Source organism: Budorcas taxicolor, chromosome 15, assembly GCF_023091745.1.
Source record: "Budorcas taxicolor isolate Tak-1 chromosome 15, Takin1.1, whole genome shotgun sequence".
Lineage (NCBI taxonomy): Eukaryota > Metazoa > Chordata > Mammalia > Artiodactyla > Bovidae > Budorcas > Budorcas taxicolor.
This window is the reverse complement of record NC_068924.1, coordinates 17446513-17470555: the sequence shown is the minus strand read 5'-3', so window position 1 is coordinate 17470555 and position 24043 is coordinate 17446513. Positions and strand designations below refer to the sequence as shown.

The 24043-nt window shown below is 35.8% G+C and overlaps 1 protein-coding gene across 1 annotated transcript in view; it reads right to left on the bottom strand.

The window, feature by feature from the left end:
- ATM (ATM serine/threonine kinase) overlaps window positions 1-24043 on the bottom strand; it is a 141915-nt gene that overhangs the window by 39172 nt on the left and 78700 nt on the right. Inside the window, exons 36-44 of the mRNA XM_052652907.1 lie at window positions 20302-20479; window positions 18323-18410; window positions 15579-15734; window positions 12901-13009; window positions 10920-11008; window positions 10718-10820; window positions 4179-4327; window positions 2714-2818; window positions 1328-1447 (exon numbers count right to left, since the gene is read on the bottom strand). Of these exons, the coding sequence (XP_052508867.1) occupies window positions 1328-1447; window positions 2714-2818; window positions 4179-4327; window positions 10718-10820; window positions 10920-11008; window positions 12901-13009; window positions 15579-15734; window positions 18323-18410; window positions 20302-20479 (1097 nt within the window). The remainder of the gene's footprint in view (window positions 1-1327; window positions 1448-2713; window positions 2819-4178; window positions 4328-10717; window positions 10821-10919; window positions 11009-12900; window positions 13010-15578; window positions 15735-18322; window positions 18411-20301; window positions 20480-24043) is intronic.

Below are 24043 nucleotides of genomic sequence, written 5' to 3'. Positions count from 1 at the left end.
TTGTTACCCCATGAACTGCAGCACGCCAGGCCTCTCTGATTATATTTATTAATATTTGGGCTTCCCTAGGGGCTCAGATGGTAAAGAATCTGCCTGCAATGCAGGAGACCTGGGTTCAATCCCTGCATTAGGAAGATCCCCTGGGGGAGGGAATGGATACCCGCTCCAGTACTCGTGCCTGGAGAATTCCATGGATAGCGGAGCCTGGCAGGCTACAGTCCAAGGGGTCACAAAGAGTCAGATACGACTGAGTGACTAAACATTTTCACTATTAATATTTACCTTATTAGAAACTAAAACTGAGAAAAATCTAACATGTATTAAAATTTATTTTAAAATAAGAATAATAAATCAACTATGTATCACACAAAATTTAGTGAGAAGAGCACTATTTCACATTTCTATGAATCTCTTTGACGTCTGGCTTAATGGAGACAGTTGAATTCTCATCTCAGATTCTGCATTTAGTTTGCTGTGCTATGATGTTTGGTTAGAGAATGTGAAGAAAATCTAGCCTCATATAGATATAGAAAAGGCAGGAAGATGGTAACAGTCTTTTCAAATAATTGTAGCTATTCTCTGATACCTCACCAAAACGTCACTATACATCATGAAAGAATGAAAGCAAAAAAATATATATTTTTCTATAATTTTAACAATAGTTTTAATTTCCTGAACCCCTGAATGGATCTTAGGGCCTGCAGGATCTCTACACTACATTTTGTGAACTGGTATACTAGAACCTAGGTATTTGTTACCAATTCGTCAAACTTTTCTTCTTTAAAATTCCCTAGCAGAGAAAGATCCAGAAATACTGCAAAGTGAGATGACTTCCTTTCCACTATTATAAGGGGCAATCTCCCTTAAACATTCCATATTCATTAACATTGACTGTTTACTAAGAATTAGTCACCACGAAATAGCAATAGGGATACAAGAAGAAATAAGTCCCACTTTTAGGGATCTTCTAGTATAGCATGGCAGAGTATACATAAAGTAACAGTAATGCAATGCAGTACTAAAACAGTGGAGTATATATAATATGCTATGATAAAAAACATGAGGAAATAATTTCATCTGGGGTAGAACAGGGGAAAAGCTGTAAAGAGAAAAACACAAAGTTAAATTTAAAAACTTGAATTTTTACAGTGAGTATTTTTGAAAATGTTTATTTTATTTTAACAAGATCACAGTTCATTAGGTCAACTAACTTATACTGTGATAAAAAGAAAGGAACCTATGGCTGGTCTCTATACAGCTTTTATTTTTTAAAGTCACTTTGGTAACAGGCTGTGCTTTGGGATACATAGTCACTTGAATCACATACCTTGAGAAAAGTTCTCCAATGTTTTCAAGCTCTCCAATGGCCTGCAATCTGCTAAGTGTAGGGTAGAGGGAATACACAGACTCAAGACTGCCTTTACACAACTCTTCCACTTCTTTAACTCTAGTAGCAGAAAAGACAAGACACTTGAAAACTAAGAAAATTTTTTTTTACAGATGATAAAAGTTGAGTTCTCATTATAGACCTGTGTGTTGATTTAATAATAGCAATATTCAGAAGCACCAGCATAAGTTAGTGGAAACAAAGTAAGCCTTGGAATTGTATGGACTGAGATCTAAATTCTAGTTTTAACAGTAATGACTGTATAACTTTGCGCACATTACTGGATTCCTCTGAAACAAAGTTTTTTCACTTCCAGAATTATTTTGAAGGTTAGAGAATAAATACAGAAAAAGTCTAACAAAGTAGCCACCACATGATAAGCATTTAAATGGTAGTATTACTTCTGTAAAAAAATACAGGATTTATTAGGTCACAACTACTGTCAACAAAAAATGTTACATTTGTTTAGCCTGTTATAGTTAAGCTCTTTTTTGTGTATTATCTCATTTGTGCCTCAGACCAAGCCTTTAAGTACTAACTCATTTTACAAAAAGAACATTAAATGCTAAGAGAGGTAAATGACACACAACCGCTAGAGACAAGATTAAAATTCTCAGTACATTTGTCCAGGAAAAGAACCATGGGATGGGAAACAATAAGACTTTCCAGGGTTTAGCATAAATAATAGATCACGGTTCCAAAAGGAAATTTTATTTTTAAAGATAACATATATTTGAACACATAAGCAAAGAAAAATGTATTATATAAGGAAAAAAAAAGCTCATATAAGTACCTAACGTATGAGAATGCTCTTACATTTAAAACAAAAAATTTAAAGGTAACAATGGTTATATATATATAAATATTTGTGTGTACACATACGTGTGTGTATATATATATTTGTATATATATATTTGACAAGTGTATGTTACAGAATTCTTTCATATAAAGCATTCAAAATATGAAGATACAGAAAACAATTGTTAAGACAGGAACACTTGTAATTCTTATGCAAACATGTTTGCAAAAGATAAAATTCATCTGAGCACTCATTTCTCAGATGTGGAAAAGCTATGAAATTATCAACTGTTGAATATTTCCTCCCACTTTGGAAATTCTGAGTTTCAACACTGATTCGTATGAATTATGAATTACACAAGGAATTTTTTTCAAGGGAGTAAAGGTAATGACAAAAAACAACCTGACCACAGCTATTAATTAGGTCCTTATCCTTTCACCAGTGCAAATCTTTGTACTGAAAGTATTCTTCAGGTTTTCAGAAAAGCAGCAATGATCAAAAACAATAACTCTTTCTTTTTACAATACCTGGCATGTTTGAGACTTTCATAAAAAGTGGAGAATTCTCTGTCTCTTAGAGACTGCAGAGCATTGTACAACAACTCGTGGTAACTGGTTCTTTCCATTTCTTTGCTGTGAAATAATTAAAAAATCAGAGAAAAAAAAACATTTAAAAACAGAGAATCCTGGTGTGTGTGTATAAACAGCTTCACCAAGAGGCAAAATTTTAAACTACAAGTAGAATTATCTCCATTTAAAAAATGCATTTCTAGAAAATTTGGTAAGAATCATGAAGAATTCTGTGGATCTTTAAATTCTTCAAGCAGAAAAAAGCAAATTTCTCAGATTTTTTTTCCCCCAGGCTCTAAACATGTTATATTCCCATTTATTTATGAGATGAACACCTACTATGTGCCTAGTACTAGTCACCAGGTTCTAGATGCAGTGAGTCCATTAGTAGACAAGTCAGATCAGGCCCCCATTCTCATGGAGTTTATGTTCCGGTTTGGAGATGGATGATAAATAAGAAAAATACCAGGACAAAAGACATGTAGAAAAGTAAAACAGGATAACAAAACAAATGACTGAGTGGTTACTTTAGAATGGAAGGTCAGAAAAGATCTCTCTGAATATGTCACATTATTAAATTACAATCTGACAAGTAGCCACCTTCATGGTAAGAGGAAAAAAAAGAAATATATTTAAGGCTTTAGGTACAGTTTGGCCTAATGGAAAAAAAAAACAACCAAACAAGGAGGACTATGTGGGTGAAATATAGCATGCAAGGAGAAAAACAGCATACGGAGATTCAGAGGCAAGTAGGAATCAGCTCACAGAGTAAACTGTTTCTAAAATACGAATGCATACCTCTGATTTTACAGCAATCTAACAGTTTGAAATCTGAAAGACTTTCTAATTAATGAATTTTTTTTCTATGAAAGTGATTAAACATACAATTAATGTGATTTAATTATTCTTTGGTTTATATCATCAAAAGACTTTTACATGAATGCACAATCTTTTATTAGATTAGGTGCCTGGCTTTTCATTCAGAACACATGGGGACCTTACATGTAGGCTAAAGTAATTGTCTTTCTATGCTATTGATTTAGCAGTTTTTTATATAAATTATTTCACAAATAAACAGTCTTTTGTTTACCATCCAGTCAATAAAAGGGCCAGCTGAATAAATAAAATGTTTGCAGCAGGTAGTGGGAAGGAAAATGCCTGACTTTCTCTTTGGATTTGTAAACAATACATGAGAAGATTCTCATGAGAAAAGAACTTTTATATTTCTCTTTTCAAAAATATCATGAGGGTAGAGGTACAAAGAGAATGAAATTCAAGCCTGTGTACATTGCTTATTGCTATGTTATTCAAACATTTAGCTTAACAGTATCTACAAAACATAAAAACACAACTCCCACTATAAAAACAGCTCATTGTTTATAACTAGAGAAATGGGAGTTTTAAATGTCTCAATTCTTCTTACTTGACAGAAATGCAGTGGTCCCATTGCATATTCCTCCATGCTACTTGGTAATGAAGTTCCTGTAGTTCAGCACACCACTCTTTATTTTCATGATCTAATCCTCTTAAATAGGTGGAAAGAATATGGCAGAGTCCCAAATTCTGCAAGGCCTGAGCAGGAGTTAAAAAAAAAAAAAGTAAACAAATAACAATACTAGAGAAACAAAAAACAGCAATCAAACATAAAAAGTAACTTTCAAAATTTCAGTAGTTCACAATATCACTTAAAATCCCAAAATATTGTTTGTGTGTTCCCCCTAAAACATGAAGACAGAGCTCAAAGGGCTCTGATATTTGATAAAAGAATGGATAAGGAATATTAGCCAGGAATATTAGTAACAGAAATGATAACTTCTGGGACAAACTCTAGTTCAAACTATGAGAAATAGTTTACATGAGATTTTCCATACAAAGGAATTAATTCATGACCAGGCACATTGTATACAGTTCAAGAAATGTCTTCTATTGTTAGCTAAGATTATGACCAACAAATATATACTATCTTTTTAAAAAATTATTTTTAATATAAATTTATTTAATTGGAGGTTAATTACTTTACAATATTGTATTGATTTTGCCATACATCAACATGAATCTGCCACAGGTATACACGTGTTCCCCATCCTGACCCCCCCCTCCCTCCTCCCTCCCCATACTATCCCTCTGGATCATTCCAGTGCACCAGCCCCAAGCATCTAGTATCATGCATTGAACCTGGACTGGTGATTCATTTCATATATGATATTATACATATTTCAATGCCATTCTCCCAAATCATCCCACCCTCTCCCTCTCCCACAGAGTCCAAAAGACTGTTCTATATATCTATGTCTCTTTTGCTGTCTCGCATACAGGGTTATCGTTACCATCTTTCTAAATTCCATATATATGTGTTAGTATACTGTATTGGTGTTTTCTTTCTGGCTTACTTCATTCTGTATAATAGACTCCAGTTTCACCCACTTCATTAGAACGGATTCAAATGTATTCTTTTTAATGGCTGAGTAATACTCCATTGTGTATATGTACCAGTTTTTGGTAGAATTCAGCTGTGAAGCTGTCTGGGCCTGGGCTTTTGTTTGCTGGAAGATTTCTGATTACAGTTTCAATTTCTGTGCTTGTGATGAGTCTGTTAAGATTTTCTCTTTCTTACTGGTTCAGTTTTGGAAAGTTTTACTTTTCTAAGAATTTGTCCATTTCTTCCACGTTTTCCATTTTATTGGCATATAAATGCTGATAGTAGTCTCTTATGATCCTTTGTATTTCTGTGTTGTCTGTTGTGATCTCTCCATTTTCATTTCTAATTTTATTGACTTGATTTTTCTCCCTTTGTTTCTTGATGAGTCTGGCTAATGGTTTGTCAATTTTATTTATCCTTTCAAAAAACCAGCTTTTAGCTTTGTTGATTTTTGCTATGGTCTCTTTTATTTCTTTTGCATTTATTTCTGCCCTAATTTTTAAGATTTCTTTCCTTCTACTAACCCTGGGGTTCTTCATTTCTTCCTTTTCTAGTTGCTTTAGGTGTAGAGTTCAGTTATTTATTTGACTTTTTTCTTGTTTCTTGAGGTATGCCTGTATTGCTATGAACTTTTCCCTTAGCACTGCTTTTACAGTGTCCCACAGGTTTTGGGTTGTTGTGCCTTCATTTTCATTCATTTCTATGCATATTTTGATTTCTTTTTTGATTTCTTCTGTGATTTGTTGGTTATTCAGAAGTGTGTGGTTCAGCCTCCATATGTTGGAATTTTTAATAGTTTTTCTCCTGTAATTGAGATCTAATCTTACTGCATTACGGTCACAAAAAATGCTTGGAATGATTTCAGTTTTTTTGAATTTACCAAGGCTAGATTTATGACCCAGGATGTAACCTATCCTGGAGAACGTTCTGTGTATGCTTGAGAAAAAGGTGAAATTCATTGTTTTGGGGTGAAATGTCCTATAGATATCAATTAGGTCTAACTGGTCTATAGTATCATTTAAAGTTTGTGCTTCCTTGTTAATTTTGTTTAGTTGATCTATGTGATCTGTGTGAGTGGGGTATTAAAGTCTCCCACTATTATTGTGCTATTGTTAATTTCCCCTTTCATACTTGTTAGCATTTGTCTTACATATTGCGGTGCTCCAATGGTGGGTGCATATATATTTATAAATTGTTTTATCTTCTTCTTGGATTGATCCTTTGATCATTATGTAGTGTCCTCCTTTATCTCTTTTCACAGCCTTTGTTTTAAAGTCTATTTTATCTGATATGAGTATTGCTACTCCTGCTTTCTTTTGGTCTCTATTCGCATGGAATATCTTTTGCCAGCCCTTCACTTTCAGTCTGTATATGTCCCTTGTTTTGAGGTGGGTCTCTTGTAGACAACATATATAGGGGTCTTGTTTTTGTATTCATTCTTCCAGTCTTTGTCTTTTGGTTGGGGCATTCAACCGATTTACGTTTAAGGTAATTATTGAGAAGTATGATCCCATTGCCATTTACTTTATTGTTTTGGGTTCGAGCTTATACACCCTTTTTGTGTTTCCTGTTTAGAGAATATCCTTTAGCATTTGTTGGAGAGCTGGTTTGGTAGTGCTGAATTCTCTCAGCTTTTGCTTGTCTGTAAAGCTTTTGATTTCTCCTTCGTATTTGAATGAGATCCTTGCTGGGTACAGTAATCTGGGCTGTAGGTTATTTTCTTTCATCACTTTAAGTATGTCTTGCCATTCCCTCCTGGCCTGAAGAGTTTCTATTGAAAGATCAGCTGTTATCCTGATGGGAATTCCCTTGTGTGTTACTTGTTGTTTTTCCCTTGCTGCTTTTAATATTTGTTCTTTGTGTCTGATCTTTGTTAATTTGATTAATATGAGTCTTGGGGTGTTTTGCCTTGGGTTTATCCTGTTTGGGACTCTCTGGGTTTCTTGGACTTGGGTGATTATTTCCTTTTCCATTTTAGGGAAGTTTTCAACTGTTATCTCCTCAAGGATTTTCTCATGGTCTTTGTTTTTGTCTTCTTCTTCTGGGAATCCTATGATTCAAATGTTGGGGCGTTTAACACTGTCCTGGAGGTCTCTGAGATTGTCCTCATTTCTTTTAATTTGTTTTTCTTTTTCCCTCTCTGATTAATTTATTTCTACCATTCTATCTTCTACTTCACCAATCCTATCTTCTGCCTCTGTTATTCTACTATTTGTTGCCTCCACCAGAGTGTTTCTGATCTCATTTATTGCATTATTCATTATATATTGACTCTTTTTTATTTCTTCTAGGTCCTTGTTAAACCTTTCTTGCATCTTCTCAATCCTTGTCTTCAGGCTATTTATCTGTGATTTCATTTTGATTTCAAGATTTTGGATCATTTTCACTATCATTATTTGGAATTCTTTATCAGGTAGATTCCCTATCTCTTCCTCTTTTGTTTGGTTTGGTGGGCATTTATCCTGTTCCTTTACCTGCTGGGTATTCCTCTGTCTCTTCATCTTGTTTATATTGCTGCGTTTGGGGTGGCCTTTCTGTATTCTGGCAGTTTGTGGAGTTCTCTTTATTGTGGAGTTTCTTCGCTGTGGGTGGTGTTGTACAGGTGGCTTGTCAAGGTTTCTTGATTAGGGAAGCTTGTGAAGGTGTTCTGGTGGGTGGAGCTGGATTTCTTCTCTCTGGAGTGCAATGAAGTATCCAGTAATGTTATGAGATGTGAATGGTTTTGGAGTAACTTTGGGCAGCCTGTATATTGGAGCTCAAGGCTGTGATCCTGTGTTGCTGGAGAATTTGCGTGGTATGTCTTGCTCTGGAACTTGTTGGCCCTTGGGTGGTGCCTGGTTTCAGTTTAGGTATGGAGGCGTTTGATGAGCTCCTGTCGATTGATGTTCCCTGGAGTCAGGAGTTCTCCGGTGTTCTCAGGGTTTGGACTTAAGCCTCCTGCTTCTGATTTTCAGTCTTATTTTTACAGTAGTCTCAAGACTTCTCCTTCTATATAGCACCATAGATAAAACATCTAGGTTAAAGATGAGAAGTTTCTCCACAGTGAGGGACACCCAGAGAGGTTCACAGAGTTACATGAGGAGGGAGTTAGAGGTGACCCGAATGAGATAAGGTGGAATCACAGCAAGCTAACCAGTAATCACTTCCTTATGGGCACTCCACCACTGGACCACTCAGAGATGTTCACGGAGTTATACAGAGAAGAGAAGAGGGAGGAAGGAGACAGAGGTGGCCAGGAGGATAAAAGGGGGGAATCAAAAGGAGAGAGGCAGATCCAGTCAGTAATCAGTTCCCTAAGTGTTCTCCACTATCTGGAACACACAGAGATTCACAGAGTTGGGTAGAGAAGAGAGGGGGTAGGGAGGAGACAGAGGCGACCTGGTGGAGAAAAAGGAGAGCCCAAAGGTGGAGAGAGCAGTCAAGCCAGTAATCTCTCTCCCAAGTAAAAATGGGTACTGAAGATTGGGTTCTTACAGGTACAAAATTGATAACAAATACCAAAAAGCAAAGATTAAAAATCTAGAGTAGAGTTTGGAATTTCAAAAATACAATATTAGAGAAAAGAAGAAAAAAAGAAAGAGAAAAGAAAAAAAAAGTCATAAAAATTATAATATATATATATATGAAGTTTGCTTTTAAAAAATAGGGTCTTTTTTTTTGCAAAGTAATAGTAGGTTATAAAAGTGAAAATTTAAGGAGTAATAGAGGACTTAACATTTGTTTTTAATTAAAAAAAAAGAATGATCATAAAAACAGTAAAAATATATCTAGGACTTTTTCTGGTGTTGTTGTGGGTATTGTGGGGTCAGTTCATTTTCAGATAGTTCCTTGGTCTGGCTTATATTTCTCAAGATCTATAGGCCCTTTCCTATGTAGTCAGTACTAACGACAGGGTTTTAATCTATTGCACCTGTCACTTTCAAGGTGGTTCCCTCTGTTTTAACTTCTTCTGTTTGCTGATCTCTTCAGTGTCTGATTTCCGCCCTGACACAAAGTGGGTGGTGGTGGACACTTTTTTTAGGTTTAGGCTCACTTGCTCAGTCGCGCTGTGGGGAGGGAGGGACGCTGCAAACACCTAACACTGGCGTGTGCTCACAGTGCCTCAGCCACACTGGGCCTGCCCCCATTCACGGTGCGTGTGCCCTCCCTGCCCACACTGCTCAGGCTCTAGGTTGCTCTGCAGGGAACCGTCCAAAGCCAGCCCTGGGCTGTATGCACCTCCCAGGTCTAAGCTGCTAAGGTTCACGCACTCCGGTAGTCCTCAGAGGCGCAGACTTCGGCCTGCGTTTTGTGCCCTTCCCAGGTCCAAGCAGCTCAGGTTGATGAGGTGTTTGGCAAGTGTGGTCACTGCAACTTTTCGCCTTCCCCATCCCTGCCACTGGGTTTTCTGGGTGTACAACCGGCGCACCTTCTCTGGCGGATGTTGACCATCCAGAACCCCAAGAAGTCTTAGTTAGCAAAGAAGCCTGCTTGCAGTTTGGTAGATAATGTCTCTCTGGGGCTGCGATTGCCCCCTTCTGGCTCTGGCTGCCTGTCACCGGAGGGGGATGGTCTGCAGCCGGCTAGTTCTGTTCAGTCCTTTGTTCTGTGAGCGGGCCTGGTGGTGTCTTAGGTTAGGGCTTCTTGTGTGGTAGCTATCCCACAGTCTGGTTTGCTAGCCCAAGTTAGTTCCCTCACATTGCCCTCGGGGCATTCAGGTCCAGTCCTTACTCTAAGCGGTGCAGCCCGTGCCTCCCTGACCAGCCCCCACTCGCTAGTGGCGGGTGCAGGCGTCTGTGCTGCTTCTCCTCTGGGGGAGTAACCGTTGGGCTTGTAATCTGTGGGGTTTAATTATTTATTTATTTTTCCTCCCTGTTATGTTGCCCTCTGGGCTTCCAAGGCTCGCCACAGATTCAGCAGGGAGAGTGTTTCCTGGTGTTTGGAAACTTCTCTCTTTTAAAGACTCCCTTCCTGGGACAGAGCTCTGTCCCTACCTCTTTTATCTCTTTTTTTGTCTTTTATATTTTTTCCTACCTCCTTTCGAAGACAATGGGCTGCTTTTCTGGGTGCCTGATGTCCTCTGCCGGCATTCAGAAGTTGTTTTGTGGAATTTACTCAGCATTTAAATGTTCTTTTGATGAATTTGTGGGGGAGAAAGTGGTCTCCTCGTCCTATTCCTCAGCCATCTTAGGAATGCCCTCCCACTTTCACTTTTTACTTTCATGCATTGGAGAAGGAAATGGCAACCCACTCCAGTGTTCTTGCCTGGAGAATCCCAGGGACGGGGAAGCCTGGTGGGCTGCCGTCTATGGGGTCGCACAGAGTTGGACACAACTGAAGTGACTTAACAGCAGCAGCAGCAGCAGCAGTTCTATACTATCTTTCAGGTCAGTCATTTGTCCAATTTACTTGTGTATCCTTCTGAGTATTAATCCCAGTGAAAGAAAAATAACCTTCAGTCTTAGCCTTGGAGTTCATCTGGTTATGTAAATAGTCCACTGATATACTGAAATAATCTGAGCACTACACAAGCAGTGCTTTACTAAAGCAGAAAAAAAGAGTACCTGAATTATTCCTGCCTGACGAGTTGATGAGGAGATTGTTGTCTCAAGGTCATATGTTACTAAGGCTTTCCCCCACATTGCTTCATGTTCATATGTTCGTAGTCTATAAGAGAAGAGTTTTTAAATGCCTTTGAGTTCTATATGCATGTAACTTCTTTCATAACAGAATTACTATAGCATTATCTATGAAAAAGCAATATACCTAGTAAGGGGTTGTAACATTTTCCCTCCACCACAGCCATAAAGACTATCTGGCTCTCCTATACTTCTGTAGATTTCTAAAAGCAGATCCTAAAAACAGAAAAATTTTTTTTAAAAATTGAAGGGAAAAAATATCAGTTAATGAATTTAACAAATTTAAATTACATAACATGTTATAAAGGTAAAAAATATAATGATATTGAAATATATACTAAAGATATGGATTACCAACACAACAAACTGATCTGAGACAACAGAATGACTATGGACTACTTGAAAAGAATAGCTCACAATTAATGAATTAGATAAGATATAAATCCCAACCTATGATGCTTCTAACATATGCAAAAAAGCCCATAAAAACAAAAGCAAACAATCCTGTCAACAGCTAAAACTGTACATGGGAAAATGAAGTTCTGCAAAGTCTTACTCTTCAAAAGTGAACTTGGTAAAAAAAGTTGTAAGGTTTTCTTTGAAAGAAAATTCAAAGTTGCACTATGTAATAATTGGCAAAATGTGGTATAAAGAATTGGTTTGATGATTCAAACTTTGCAATAAAATTTACTCAGGAAAGAATTGATTCTGTTTAAAATAATCTCAGTAAAATAAAAATGAAAACAGAAAACAAAACAGAAAGAAGCAAAGGAAAAAAAACAAAGAGAAATGACATTGCATAGAAAATTGATCAAGCACTTTAAATATCTTAATGGTAGTTGCTCCAGGAAATATTTTCTAAACACAAACTGATATTGGCATGTTTATCATTCTAATCAAATTGTTTCTATCATAAGGATGAAATCAAGCCCACAAGTGTTGGAACATTTAGTCCTGAAGCTAGCACAGTACCTGGAGCACAGGAGATACTCCAAAAACTCAGAAAAGAGGATAAAACTATAAACTAGCAAAATAGAGAAGGAGAAAAATCAGGAAAACAGTATCAAAAAGGCAGACAGAATGTATTTCAAGTAAGGCACAGTTGATGGTGTTAAGTGTTAAGTCAAATTAAGGAAGAGGTTGAATGAAAGGTGAGGGCTAGACTTAGTAACATCAAGTTTATGAGTGACATTAGCAGGTGCTATTCAGTGGAAATTGAAACCTTCTTTCACAAGGTTTGGCTGTGATGGGAAGGGAGAAAAAAGGGTGTCACATTAAAGAGAACAAAAGGAAAAGGGAAATGATTCTGTGTTCATTTGAAGGAAAATGTTTTTAATAAGAAGAGTCTGAAATGTTTGAATATATTGAGAAGAAGCATGGCACAATAAAAACATAAAGTTCTTGACAGTTGAAAAACAAAGCACAGAAAAAAAGACAGCAGGATAAACTGTTCCTCCGCTTTAACAAAAGGAAAGATTACAATGGGAGCAGACAGATGCAGGAAGATTTCTATGTTTGACAGTGTCATATGGTGGCACTTCCTATCTATGTCCCCTATTTTGTCTAAGAAGTAGGAGACACAGTGAAAGCAGAGAAGAGAACATCAGAGATGCAAGCAAACTGAAGAAGATCAAACTCATTTTAAAGGAAGAAAGGTCAAATTAAGAGACAAATTTAAATTTTTAAATTTAAAAATTTATAGAAGAAGCAATCTGCCCTGAGATGTGATATACAATAAAGAAGTAAACAAATAAAAATATAAATGTTAAGTGCTATGAAGAAAATAAACAGAGTACTGTAGCAGAAAAATATATGGTATAATTCACCCTATGAGATAGGTGGTTGTACTTTCATCTTTCTGATAAAGGAACTCAAAGTTGAAAAGATTAAGTAATTTCTGGAAGATTATACAACTAAGGAATAAGGATAGAACTCATTTGCCTAATCCAAGGCCTAAGCTTCAAACCATGAATGTAACATATTTGACAGTCCAAAAAGTAACTTCAGTTTGAAAATCAAATGACAAATCTATATAGTCTTTATAACAAAACAATAGTCTAAAGTGTAAAACAAATATTAACATTTATAATAAAGTCTATAATATATACCTGTAAACTTATCCCAGTTTCTTCCTTACTTTTTTCACTCAAACTGGAAATAGTTGTATTTTGGCTTCCTTCTTCAAATGTAAGACTTCTGTTTGTCACAAGAGCATCTCTTTTAATGGGAATATACTATTTTGAGGCTTGCTAATATGTATACCATAAACTTTGAAAGAAAAAACTAACAAAGGTTACAAATAAAATATAATAAACCATTTATACTTGAAAACAATACCAAGCCTAGAATAGAAAAGGAATTTGTGAGTATTAGGTCTTTGAATGAAAATTACATTTTAACCACAGTCTCATTTATGGAAAAGCAATATGCCAAAATATGCTTATTTTTACAGAGCTTAAAAATAGAGCAGAAGCCCTTGAGTTCAATTCCTAAATGTTCTGTCAGTGATTTAATCTGAAGTTTAACCTCACTGGGGCTTCCCTAGTGGCCCAGAGGGTAGAATCTGCCTGCGATGTGGGAGACCTGGGTTTTGATCCCTGGGTCAGGAAGATCTCCCAGAGAAGGGAATGACTACCCACACCAGTATTCTTGCCTGGAGAATTCCACAGACTAAGGAGCCTGGCAGGCTATAGTCCATGGGGTTCAAAAGAGTGGGACATGAATGAGTGACTTAACACTTACTTACTTAACCTCATTAATAAACACAGGCATGCAAATTAAGACCACACCTGAGATACCACTTAACACTTGATAATTTGGCAAAACTTAATAAATCTGATAGTGTTGAAAAGGAAGTGGACCAGTAGAACCACAGGTAATAAGTGACAGAATTAGAACTCAGATTTGTCTACAATTTGCTATTAACTAACTTGAATAGGAAACCTAAGAGAGCAATTCACTTTTGTGACCTGATATGTTTGTAAACTGTTGATTTGTATTTTGCTTTTATACTTTTCCTGCTCACTTTAGATTTACCAAATTCTCAGTTCACCTGAGTCACTGAAGAAAATCAGCATTCCCTACCCTTTCTATGGGAAAGGGAATACCCACTCCAGTATTCTTGCTTGGAGAATCCCATGGACAGAGGAGCCTGCCAGGCTACAGTCCATGGGGTTGCAAGAGTTGGACATGACTTAGTGACTAAACCACCACCACCCTTTCTATACACCTCATGTCTGTTGGCCCTCCCTTGTCCATTAGGCATTTGAAAAAAAAAAAATCAGACTGTCAAAGCAAACAGCAAGTCCCATTTAAGAAGCACTTCTCCCCTAAAGCTAACCAAAATAAAATCCAGGCACCTTTGCTTGTTAAACAAGCAATTTTGCAAAAATTTGCCACATTCTATATAATCACTTATTCTCAAGTTAAAAGAGCTTTTATTTATACTCAGATAAGAACTGTTATTCACCCCTGATTAGTAAAAAATGTTATTCTATGGCACCAAGATACTGAGGTGCACTCACATTAAAATTACTACAAAGTATGCAGGGTTTCTGCCAAATTTTTAAGACCTAAGGTAGTCAAAAATCAATTTCTTAGTCATTTTACTTATCTTCGTACAAAGTAAAGTCTTAAGCGTTCACAAACATGTCAATTACACATTATACATATGATCTACACACTGTCAATTTTGGGGGGTATTTTAATAAAATCTAGAAATTACATTCCAATTCTATTAAGCTATAGTTTATAAGTATACTGATATATAAGGGTATACTGATCACACTGTAGATTTTTAACAGTTTTTAATTGAAAAGGAGAAATTAAAACAAATGAGAGCATTAAGCAAACCAGTCTGAGTCTACTAAATTAATCATATCTGAACTAGGATCTGAACTCTGGTGCCTGGTTTTCCACAATCCAAAAACCATACTACTTTCAGCTTAATGATAATCCAATGTAGAGATTATAGGTAGCAAGCATAAGAAATGCATCAATATAACACTTCTTTGCTATTTCAATTTTGTAGTATGAGTGATTTCATGGTGGGAAAGTGAAGCTAACCATAAAAATAAATATTTACTGTAAAGCAATTATTCTCCAATTTAAAATTAATTAATTAATTTAAAAAATAAACACTAAGCTATTTCAAGTGAACGAAGATTTGAGGAAGGCCATTAGGACAGTAAACTGTATTTTTTACTCTTCAAGTTTCTTGGCTACTTTTTGCTTTTTTCTATTATCTAATATTATACTTGTTAAACTCTTATGAGAGTTCTAACTCAGAGGAAAAGCAAAGTAAAGAAGTAGGAATCCAGGTAGACACCAAAACAATGAAAGCAATTTAGTCACAGAAAGCAACCAGGCTACATTACTTCTAGTCAATAAGTAAAATGGATCTTGAATAAAGTGAGAGAACAGTGGTAAACTTAATTTAAAATTAGGGAATCATTCAACCATTTGAAAAATAATTATGGATCACTTATATAAAGTTCCCAATGCTATTACTACAGGGAATACAGAGAAAAGTAAGGATGATCTCTGTCCTCCAGAAGTTTATCTGTATAATTTTTATAATTATTGAGTAATAAACATCTCAAGTTCAGGGCAGAATTGCTTATTTCTTTAACATACTTTTATTATCTTTCTCCTTAAAAGGTAGAAAGTGCTTATTTAAATCATCTTTTAAATGGGAGAGTGGAAGTAAAACACATCTTTAATATATACTTTTAACGAAACAAATTCAACACCAATTTTACAAACCAAAACTTCCAAATCCCGTTACCTTTTCTCTTGATCATCCAAGTTCTTCTTATCTGCATAGATTTCTGCATAGAGCAATGCTGTAAAATGAGCAGCACAAGACTGAGCTACTTTGGCAACCTCTAGATAATTCAACTCCAGCCAGAAAGCATCATCAAAAACTGTTCCTGAAGAAGGTCTAAAGAAAAAATTTAAATATAGTCACATCCATTTCTTTAACTTACATACCAAAAGTATGTTGATATAGAATACAATGGTAGCCAGTGCTAGTTAAAAAGAAAATTATATTCAAATAACCAAAAACCACATATCCCCAATATATAACAATAAACACCTAAGATAATATAGAGTTCCAGCACTCTTTTTGGATCACATACCTATTAGAAAATCTGATAAAAGCTATGGACCATCATCCCATAAAATTTTGAGGTTCATACTTGCCCCTCACCAAGGGATCCATGGACCACAGGCTAAGAATAGGCTATACAGTATACAGTAAAAATACATACACAAGTGGTTTTAAATGATCAATTTAATGAAAATATTGTCCTTCTAAGATACATTTACACGTCATTCCTATTAGTTATTTTTCTTCTCAGCTAGTTGCCTAGGTTGAGGTTATTTAACAAAAATCTTCCATGGTGATAACAGTAGGCCCTAATTGGAAGGGATGATATTATCTTTCTCAAAACAATTTTATAGAGATGTGACAAGGCAGTAGTTAAGAAAATTGGTGTTAAAGCAGGAAACTCTAGCTAAGTTCAAATCCAGCTGGGTTACCTACTATAAGCTGTATGAATTTTGGAACGTAACTTCTTAAGCCTCAGTTTCTTCATTTGCAAAACCAGGAAATAATATATACCTCAGAGAACAGCTGTAATGAGCAAATAATGCTTATAAAGCTGATGAATAAAGTACCTATCACGTGGCCAAGACTTTTAACTATAGCTATTCTGAGAAACCAGTCCTAAAGGAAATCAGTCCTGAGTGTTCATTGGAAGGATTGATGTTGAAGCTGAAACTCCAATACTCTGGCCACCTGATGCGAAGAGCTGACTCATTTGAAAAGGCCCTGATGCTGGGAAAGATTGAAGGTGGGAGGAGAAGGGGACAACAGAGGATGAGATGGTAGGATGGCATCACCGATTCAACAGACATGAGTTTGAGTAAACTCTGGGAGTTGAGATGGACAGGGAGGCCTGGTGTGCTATAGTCCATGGGGTCACAAAGAGTCAGGCACGACTGAGCAACTGAACTGAACTGATTCCGAGAAACATGAACCTGAACTCAAGTCCTTACTCTATATTCTATGTCCCAGCCATATTCTCTCAAGAATCTTCTTTAAGGCCTTATTTAGAATAAAAACTTAATATTGAGAAATTTTATTTTCTTGAAAGCTAACCAAAGTAAATACTTCTCTAACTCAATGGTAAATATAAAATGAATAATTCAGAGGTGAAACTGCCTCCCAACACTGAGAAAAGAGATGCTGCCAGTTAAAGTTTTGAATGTGGTTTCTCACAAGAAGATTCAATATAAAACAATATAGTGAATCAGTAACTTTCTAACCAGAAACACAGACACTGAAAGACCAAAGACTTCTTTTTCTAAGCATGAGATGGCAAGCATGAGGAGGATACAGAGGAGTAAATTTTTAAGCTGTAAATGCATTTAGGTCAAAAAATGTTTCCAAATTCCACTACCAATTTTTTATTTTTCTCCCACTATTCCCTCCCACTCTTTATCAGTCACTGCCACTACCACCATACAAACTAATGAGACATCAATGCTTACCTATTTAAGTTACAGGCTTACTACATTATTTCTTTAAAGTTCTGGTCAACTCTGGAGCAGTACAAACCTGTCGACCATCCTCTCTATCAATTCCTGTACTCATTGTTAAACATCTCAAAAAAAAAAATAATGGGAACAAAAATACTGAATTATAAAGCAATTTATCAGAATCAAGATAATAACACTGCTATAAACAGTATCACTATATAGAATCACAGATTTTGAGGACCATGTAACACAGTAAAGAAACTTGTGCTTCATAATAAAGACAAATAAAGGAACTTTTTTACATAATTCTAACTACTTTTGAGACAAAAGTAAAGAAAAAGTTAAAAGAGGAGCAATGCAACTAAAAGTAACCTGGAAAATCACTATTCCTTTTCCATTACTATAAACGAAATAAACTAAAGCCCCCAGAGACTGAATGATTTAGCAAAGATAACACTGTTCCTATTATAGTTGGAGCTAGAATTCAGTGCTCAGTCGCTCAGTTGTGTCTGACTCTTTGTGACCCCAAGGACAGTAGCCTTCCAGGCTCCTCTGTCTGTGGGATTCTCTGGGCAAGAATGCTGGAGTGGGTTGCCATTTCCTTCTCCAAGAATTCAGAGTTCCTACAGTATTCAAAGTCTCGGAATTTATCTTGTAATAACTTATAATGGAAAATAACCTGAAAAAAAAAAAATATATATAACTGAATCACTTTGCTGAACACCAGAAACACAATATTATAAATCAACTATACTCCACTTAAAAAAGTAGAGTTCCTGACTTTGATTTCACCAAATCAAAGTCATATTCACCCTGAATATGGATTTATTCATATGGATTTATTTCAAGAAGATATAAGCACCACACATATTAAATACAGCACCTTGTAACAGCCATTACCTCAAATAATCATGTTAAAATTCAGTCAGCAATAACAAGTTACACTTCTAAATACTCAAACTCAAGAACCAGTAGTCACATTACCTCTTCTGTCTCCTCATGTAGTCCACAACAGCAAGCATCGTTCTTTGTGATTTTTTATCCACATGGCATCGAAAAAAGTGCTCTGACTCTGACAAAGAAAGAGATGTCCCATCAGTCCCAGACAGGTGTGCTTAGGCGTCCTCTTTTGTCTGGAATTGTCTTCCTCTACACTATAAGGTTCTAGCACAAAATGGGCTCTTAATAAATATGAATCAACATATGGAATTTAATGACATTTCTTTTTCTTTTAAAAGAAACTATATACTTAATAAGATTAAGAATTTAATTAATTTATATTTATTTCTGAAGAGGACTAATTCATTGATTTAGTAACTATTTACATAGGACTTTTTAATGTACTAGGTAGGTGCTCAGTATACAATGGTATAAGAAAGACTATTTCTGACCAAATGGAACTCAATGACTAGCCTAAGAGACTCTTAACACAGTGTGATGTGTGCTATGATAAAGTTTAGAATATCAGAGAGGTATATAAAAAAGAACTCTGAACAAGAAGAGTTTCACAGAAAAGAATGGTGTCTAAAAAACTAATGTTTCATTTGGAGAGGAAGAACGAATAGTGTTCCAGACAACAGTAAGATGGCTGAAACAAGAACGAACATGGAGAATTTACTGAAAGATTTCATGTATTGAACCACAGAGCTGGAAAGCAGCTGTGGACAAAGAAAAATAGATGAACTAATGTTATTTTATAACACAGAACTCCCAGGATTTGGTGATGAGATGAGACATGTGAGAAAGGTTTCAGGCTTAAACCACTGCTTGCTCTTTATTGAAAAGTGGAGGCTGGGGGACAGAGGTGAAGATGATAAATTTACCTTTGGACAGCTGAATTTGAGATGTACTAGGACATTCAAATGAAGGCAGTGAGACTTATAGACATCAGAAAAGAAACCATTTGATAGACATCTATATACTTTCCTTTTCAATCGTAGGTTTTACATGTGAAATTTAAAGTTTCATTTACAACAATAAAAATATTGGCATAAAATAAAACTGCCTGGTTTTATGTTTGAAAGGCTATAGCACAAACATACATAAACAACTGATAAAGATGAAAAACAGTCTTAGTTAACTGTACTGGTCTTGAAGTACAGTATGTGAATCTAGTTTTATGTTTGTACATAAAATACATTAATAATACATATTCAGGATGTATTAATCTGTAAGTTAACATCACAGATCTATAAATCTTTTCCTTTTGTCAAATTTAGGTTTGAAAAACTGACCAACAATGAGCCCTCAACAATGTATTGATGTTATTGTTTAGTTGCTAAGTCATGTCTGACTCTTTTGCGACACTGTGAACTATAGCCCACCAGGCTCCTCTCTCCATAAAATTTATCAGACAAGAATACTGGAGTGTGTTGCCATTTGCTTTTCCAGGGAATCTTCCCAACCCAGGGATCAAATTCACATCTCTTGCATTGGCAGGCAGATTCTTTACCATTGAGCCATCAAGGAAGCCCATGTGTATTCAATTCTTGGTTTAACTTCTCCTGCAATAAGCTCTCAGCATGGGAAATACTTCTTATACAACAGCGCGGAAGGAGGGTAAGTTACAAAAGTTTAAGTAAAACACAGTCCAATTTTTCTTTAAAAAAACTAATGTATATGCCAAATGTTAATTATAGTAATCCCAGATCACAGAACTATAAGTAATTCTGCCAGCAACAAGCACAGTGTTTAATATGCAGTAAATACTCAATCAGTTGCTCCATTAATACTAGTCTATATTTAATGAGAGGGTACTATGCATTAAGTATTATCCTAGGTGTTTTACACACAATATTTCATCGAAAACTTGTTACAACTTTTATCTCCATTTTACAGATGGCAGAATAGATGTTTAGAGGTTATGAGATTAAGCCTACAAAGTGCCTTGATGGGACTCAAACAATATCTTTCTCTAGAACTGAGACTTTAACAGTATAAAGTTGAGAAATTTAACAGAATACCTGAATCCAAATTTGCAGGGGTTGTAGATCGGCTTGTTTGTGAAGAGTGTTTGAAACAGCTAGTGAAAAATCCCTGAATGTGTGTAGAAAGGAGATTTCTCCATGATTCATCTGTATCTTGTAGTAGAATATCATGAATCAAATATGGAAGCACAGTCTGACAAAAGTCAGTTTTCACCTAAAATATACAAACACATCCAGTCAATAGTTTTGAGTAAAAACATTTTACTTAAAATATTCATTCCCTGTTAATGACATAAGCCACGAACTCCATATACTACAAAAAATGTACAAAAAAATATGTACGAGGTAGTGTTTTTTTTTAATCAAACTAACCCGGAACATCCATATAGAACATATATATAACACCGAAATAGTTCATTTCCAGTCGAAGCTATTTGCATATAATGAAATAGGGTATTGCTTACAAATATAATACTACGTGACCATTGTAAAAAATATTTGATATACGAAAAGTGTTACTAATAACAGATTTGACAAAGGGGAAAATGAGGATCAACATTTAAGAGAAAAAGCTGAAAATAGAATTTTAGCACTTTTTCTACACAGAATGAAGAACTCTAACAGTCATGTTTAAAAGTTTACATTTTTAATAAACCCTAATTTTGGAGCTGACTGTGGCTCAGATCATGAACTCCTTATTGCAAAACTCAGACTTAAATTGAAAAAGGTAGGGAAAAACACTAGGCCATTCAAGTATGACCTAAATCAAATGCATTATGATTATACAGTGGAAGTGACAAATAGATTCAAGAGATTAGATCTGATAGGTACTGTGCCTCAAGAACTATGGACAGAGGTTCGTGACATTGTATAGGAGGCAGTGATCAAAACCACCTCCAAGAAAAAGAAATGCAAATAGGTAAAATGGTTATCTGAGGAGGTCTTACAAATAGCTGAGAAAAAAGACAAGCAAAAGACAAAGGAGAAAAGGAAAGATATACACATCTGAATGAAGAATTTCAAGAATAGCAAGAAGAGATAAGAAAGCCTTCCTCAGCGATCAACGCAGAGAAACAGAGGAAAACAATAGGATGAAAAAAATCATGGCATCCAATCCCATCACTTCATGGCAAACAGATGGGGAAAAAATGGAAACTGTGACAGACTTTATTTTCTTTGGCTCCCAAATCACTGCGGACGGTGACTGCCGTCATGAAAGATGCCTGCCCCTTGGAAGAAAAGCTATGAAAAACCTAGACAGCATATTAAAAAGCAGAGACATCACTTTGCTGACAAAGGTCCATATAATCAAAGCGAGAACTGGACCATAAGGAAGTCTGAACACCAAAAAATTGATGCTTTTGAATTGTGATGCTGGAGTAGTCTCTGGAGAGACCCTTGGACAACAAGGAGATTAAAACAGTCAACCCTAAAAGAAATCAACCCCGAATATCCATTTGAAATACTGATGCTAAAGCTGAAGCACCAATACTTTGGCCATCTGATGTGAAAAGTCAACTCATTAGAAAAGACCTTATTACCGGGAAAGATTGAGGGCAGGAGGAGAAGGAAGGACAGAGGATGAGATGGTTGGATGGAATCATCAACTCAATGGACATGAGTCTGAGCAAACTGCAGGAGACAGTGAAGAAAAGGGAAGACTGGTGTGTTGCAGTTCATGGGGTTGCAAAGAACTGACTCAGTGACTGAACAACAATAACAAAGAAAGCATGTCACAGATTTGATGCAGAAAAAGCTTTTGACACCCATTTATGATTTAAAAAACAAAACAAAAAAACTCTCCAGAAAGCAGGAATAGAGGGAACCTACCTCAACCTAATAAAGGCCATGTATGACAAAACCAAAACTAACATCACACTCAACAGTGAAAAACTGAAAACATTTTCTCTAAGATCAGAAACAAGATGTCTACTCTCACCATTTTTATTCAGCATAGTTTTGGAAGTCCTAGCCATGGCAAGCAGAGAAAAAAATAAGAAATAAAAGAAATCCAAATTGGAAAAGAAGAGGTGAAACAGTCACTGTTTGCAGATGATATGATACTATACATAGAAAACCCTAAATGTGCTACCAGAAACTTCTAGAGTTATTCAATGAATTTGGTAAAGTTTCAAGATACAAAGTTAATACACAGAAATTTCTTGCATTCCTATACACTAACAATGAAAGACCAGAAAGAGAAATCAAAGAAAAAGTCCCATTTACCACTGCATTAAAAAAATAAAATAGGATTTCCCTGGTGGTCCAATGCCTCCCAACACAGGGGGCATGGGTTCAATCCCTAGTTGGGGAACTCACAAGGCTCATAGAGTGGCCAAGGGAAAAAATAAAATAAAATACCTAGGAATATACCTACCTAGGAGGCAAAAGACCTGTACTCAGTAAACTATAAAACACTATCGAAAGAAATCAAAGATGAAACAAATAGATGGAAAGATATACCACATTCCTGGACTGGAAGAATCAATGTTGTAAAAATCACTATATCTACCCAATGCAATCTATAGATTCACTGCAACCCTATTAAACTACCAATGGCATTTAACCAGATCTAGAAAAAATTTTTACAATTTCTATGGAGAGACAAAAGACCCTGAATAACCAAAGCAATCTTGAGAAAGAAAAATGGAGCTGGAGGAAATGGGCTTCCTGACTTCAGAATATACTACAAAGCTACAGTAATCAAGACAATACGATACTGGCAGAAAAACAGAAATATACATTATCAGTACAGGATAGAAAGCCCAGAGACAATGCCATGCACATATGGTCCCCTAATCTATGACAAAGGAGGCAAGAATATACAATGGAGAAAAGACAGTCTCTTCAATAAGTGGTACTGGGAAAACTGGACAACTACATGTAAAAGAATGAAATTGGAACACCTGTTAACACCATCTACAAAAATAAACTCAAAATGGATTAAAGACTTAAATGTAAGGCCAGATATTATAAAACTGTAGAGGAAAACATAGGCAGAACACTCTGACATAAATCAAAGAAAAATCTTTTTTGATTCACCTCCTAAAGCAATGAAAATAAAAATAAACAAAGGGGACCTAATTAAACTTAGAAGCTTTTGCACAGCAAAGGAAACCATAAATGAAATGAAAAGACAAACCCACATAATGGGAGAAAATCTTTGCAAATCAAGCAAGAGACAAGGGACTCCTCTCCAAAATGTACAAACAGCTCATGCAACTCAGTATCAGGGAAAAAAATAAATAAATAAATAAAAAACTGGATGGAAGATCTAAATAGATATTTCTCCAAAGACACACCAAAGACATGACAAAAAGCAAAAGAAAAGATGCCTAACATCACCAATTATTAGAGAAATGCAAATCAAGACTACAATGAGGTATCACCTCAGTCAGTCAGATGGCCATCATCAAAAACTGTACAAACAATAAGTGCGGCCTCCTACACTATTGGGAGAATATAAGTTGGTATAGTCAATATGGAGAATAGTATGGAGGTTCCTTAAAAAACTAAAAATAGAGCTACCATATGATCCTGCAAGCCCACTCCTGGACATATTTATCCAGAGAAAACCATAATTCAAAACAACACAGGTACCCCAACGTTCACTGCAGCATTATTTCCAACAGCCAGGAAATGGAAGCAACCTATGTGTCTATCAACAAAGGAATGGATAAAGAAGATGTGGTACATATATACCTGGCCATAAAAAGAACAAAATAATGATATTTGCAGCAACCTGGAGGGACCCAAAGATTGTTAGACTGAGTGACTT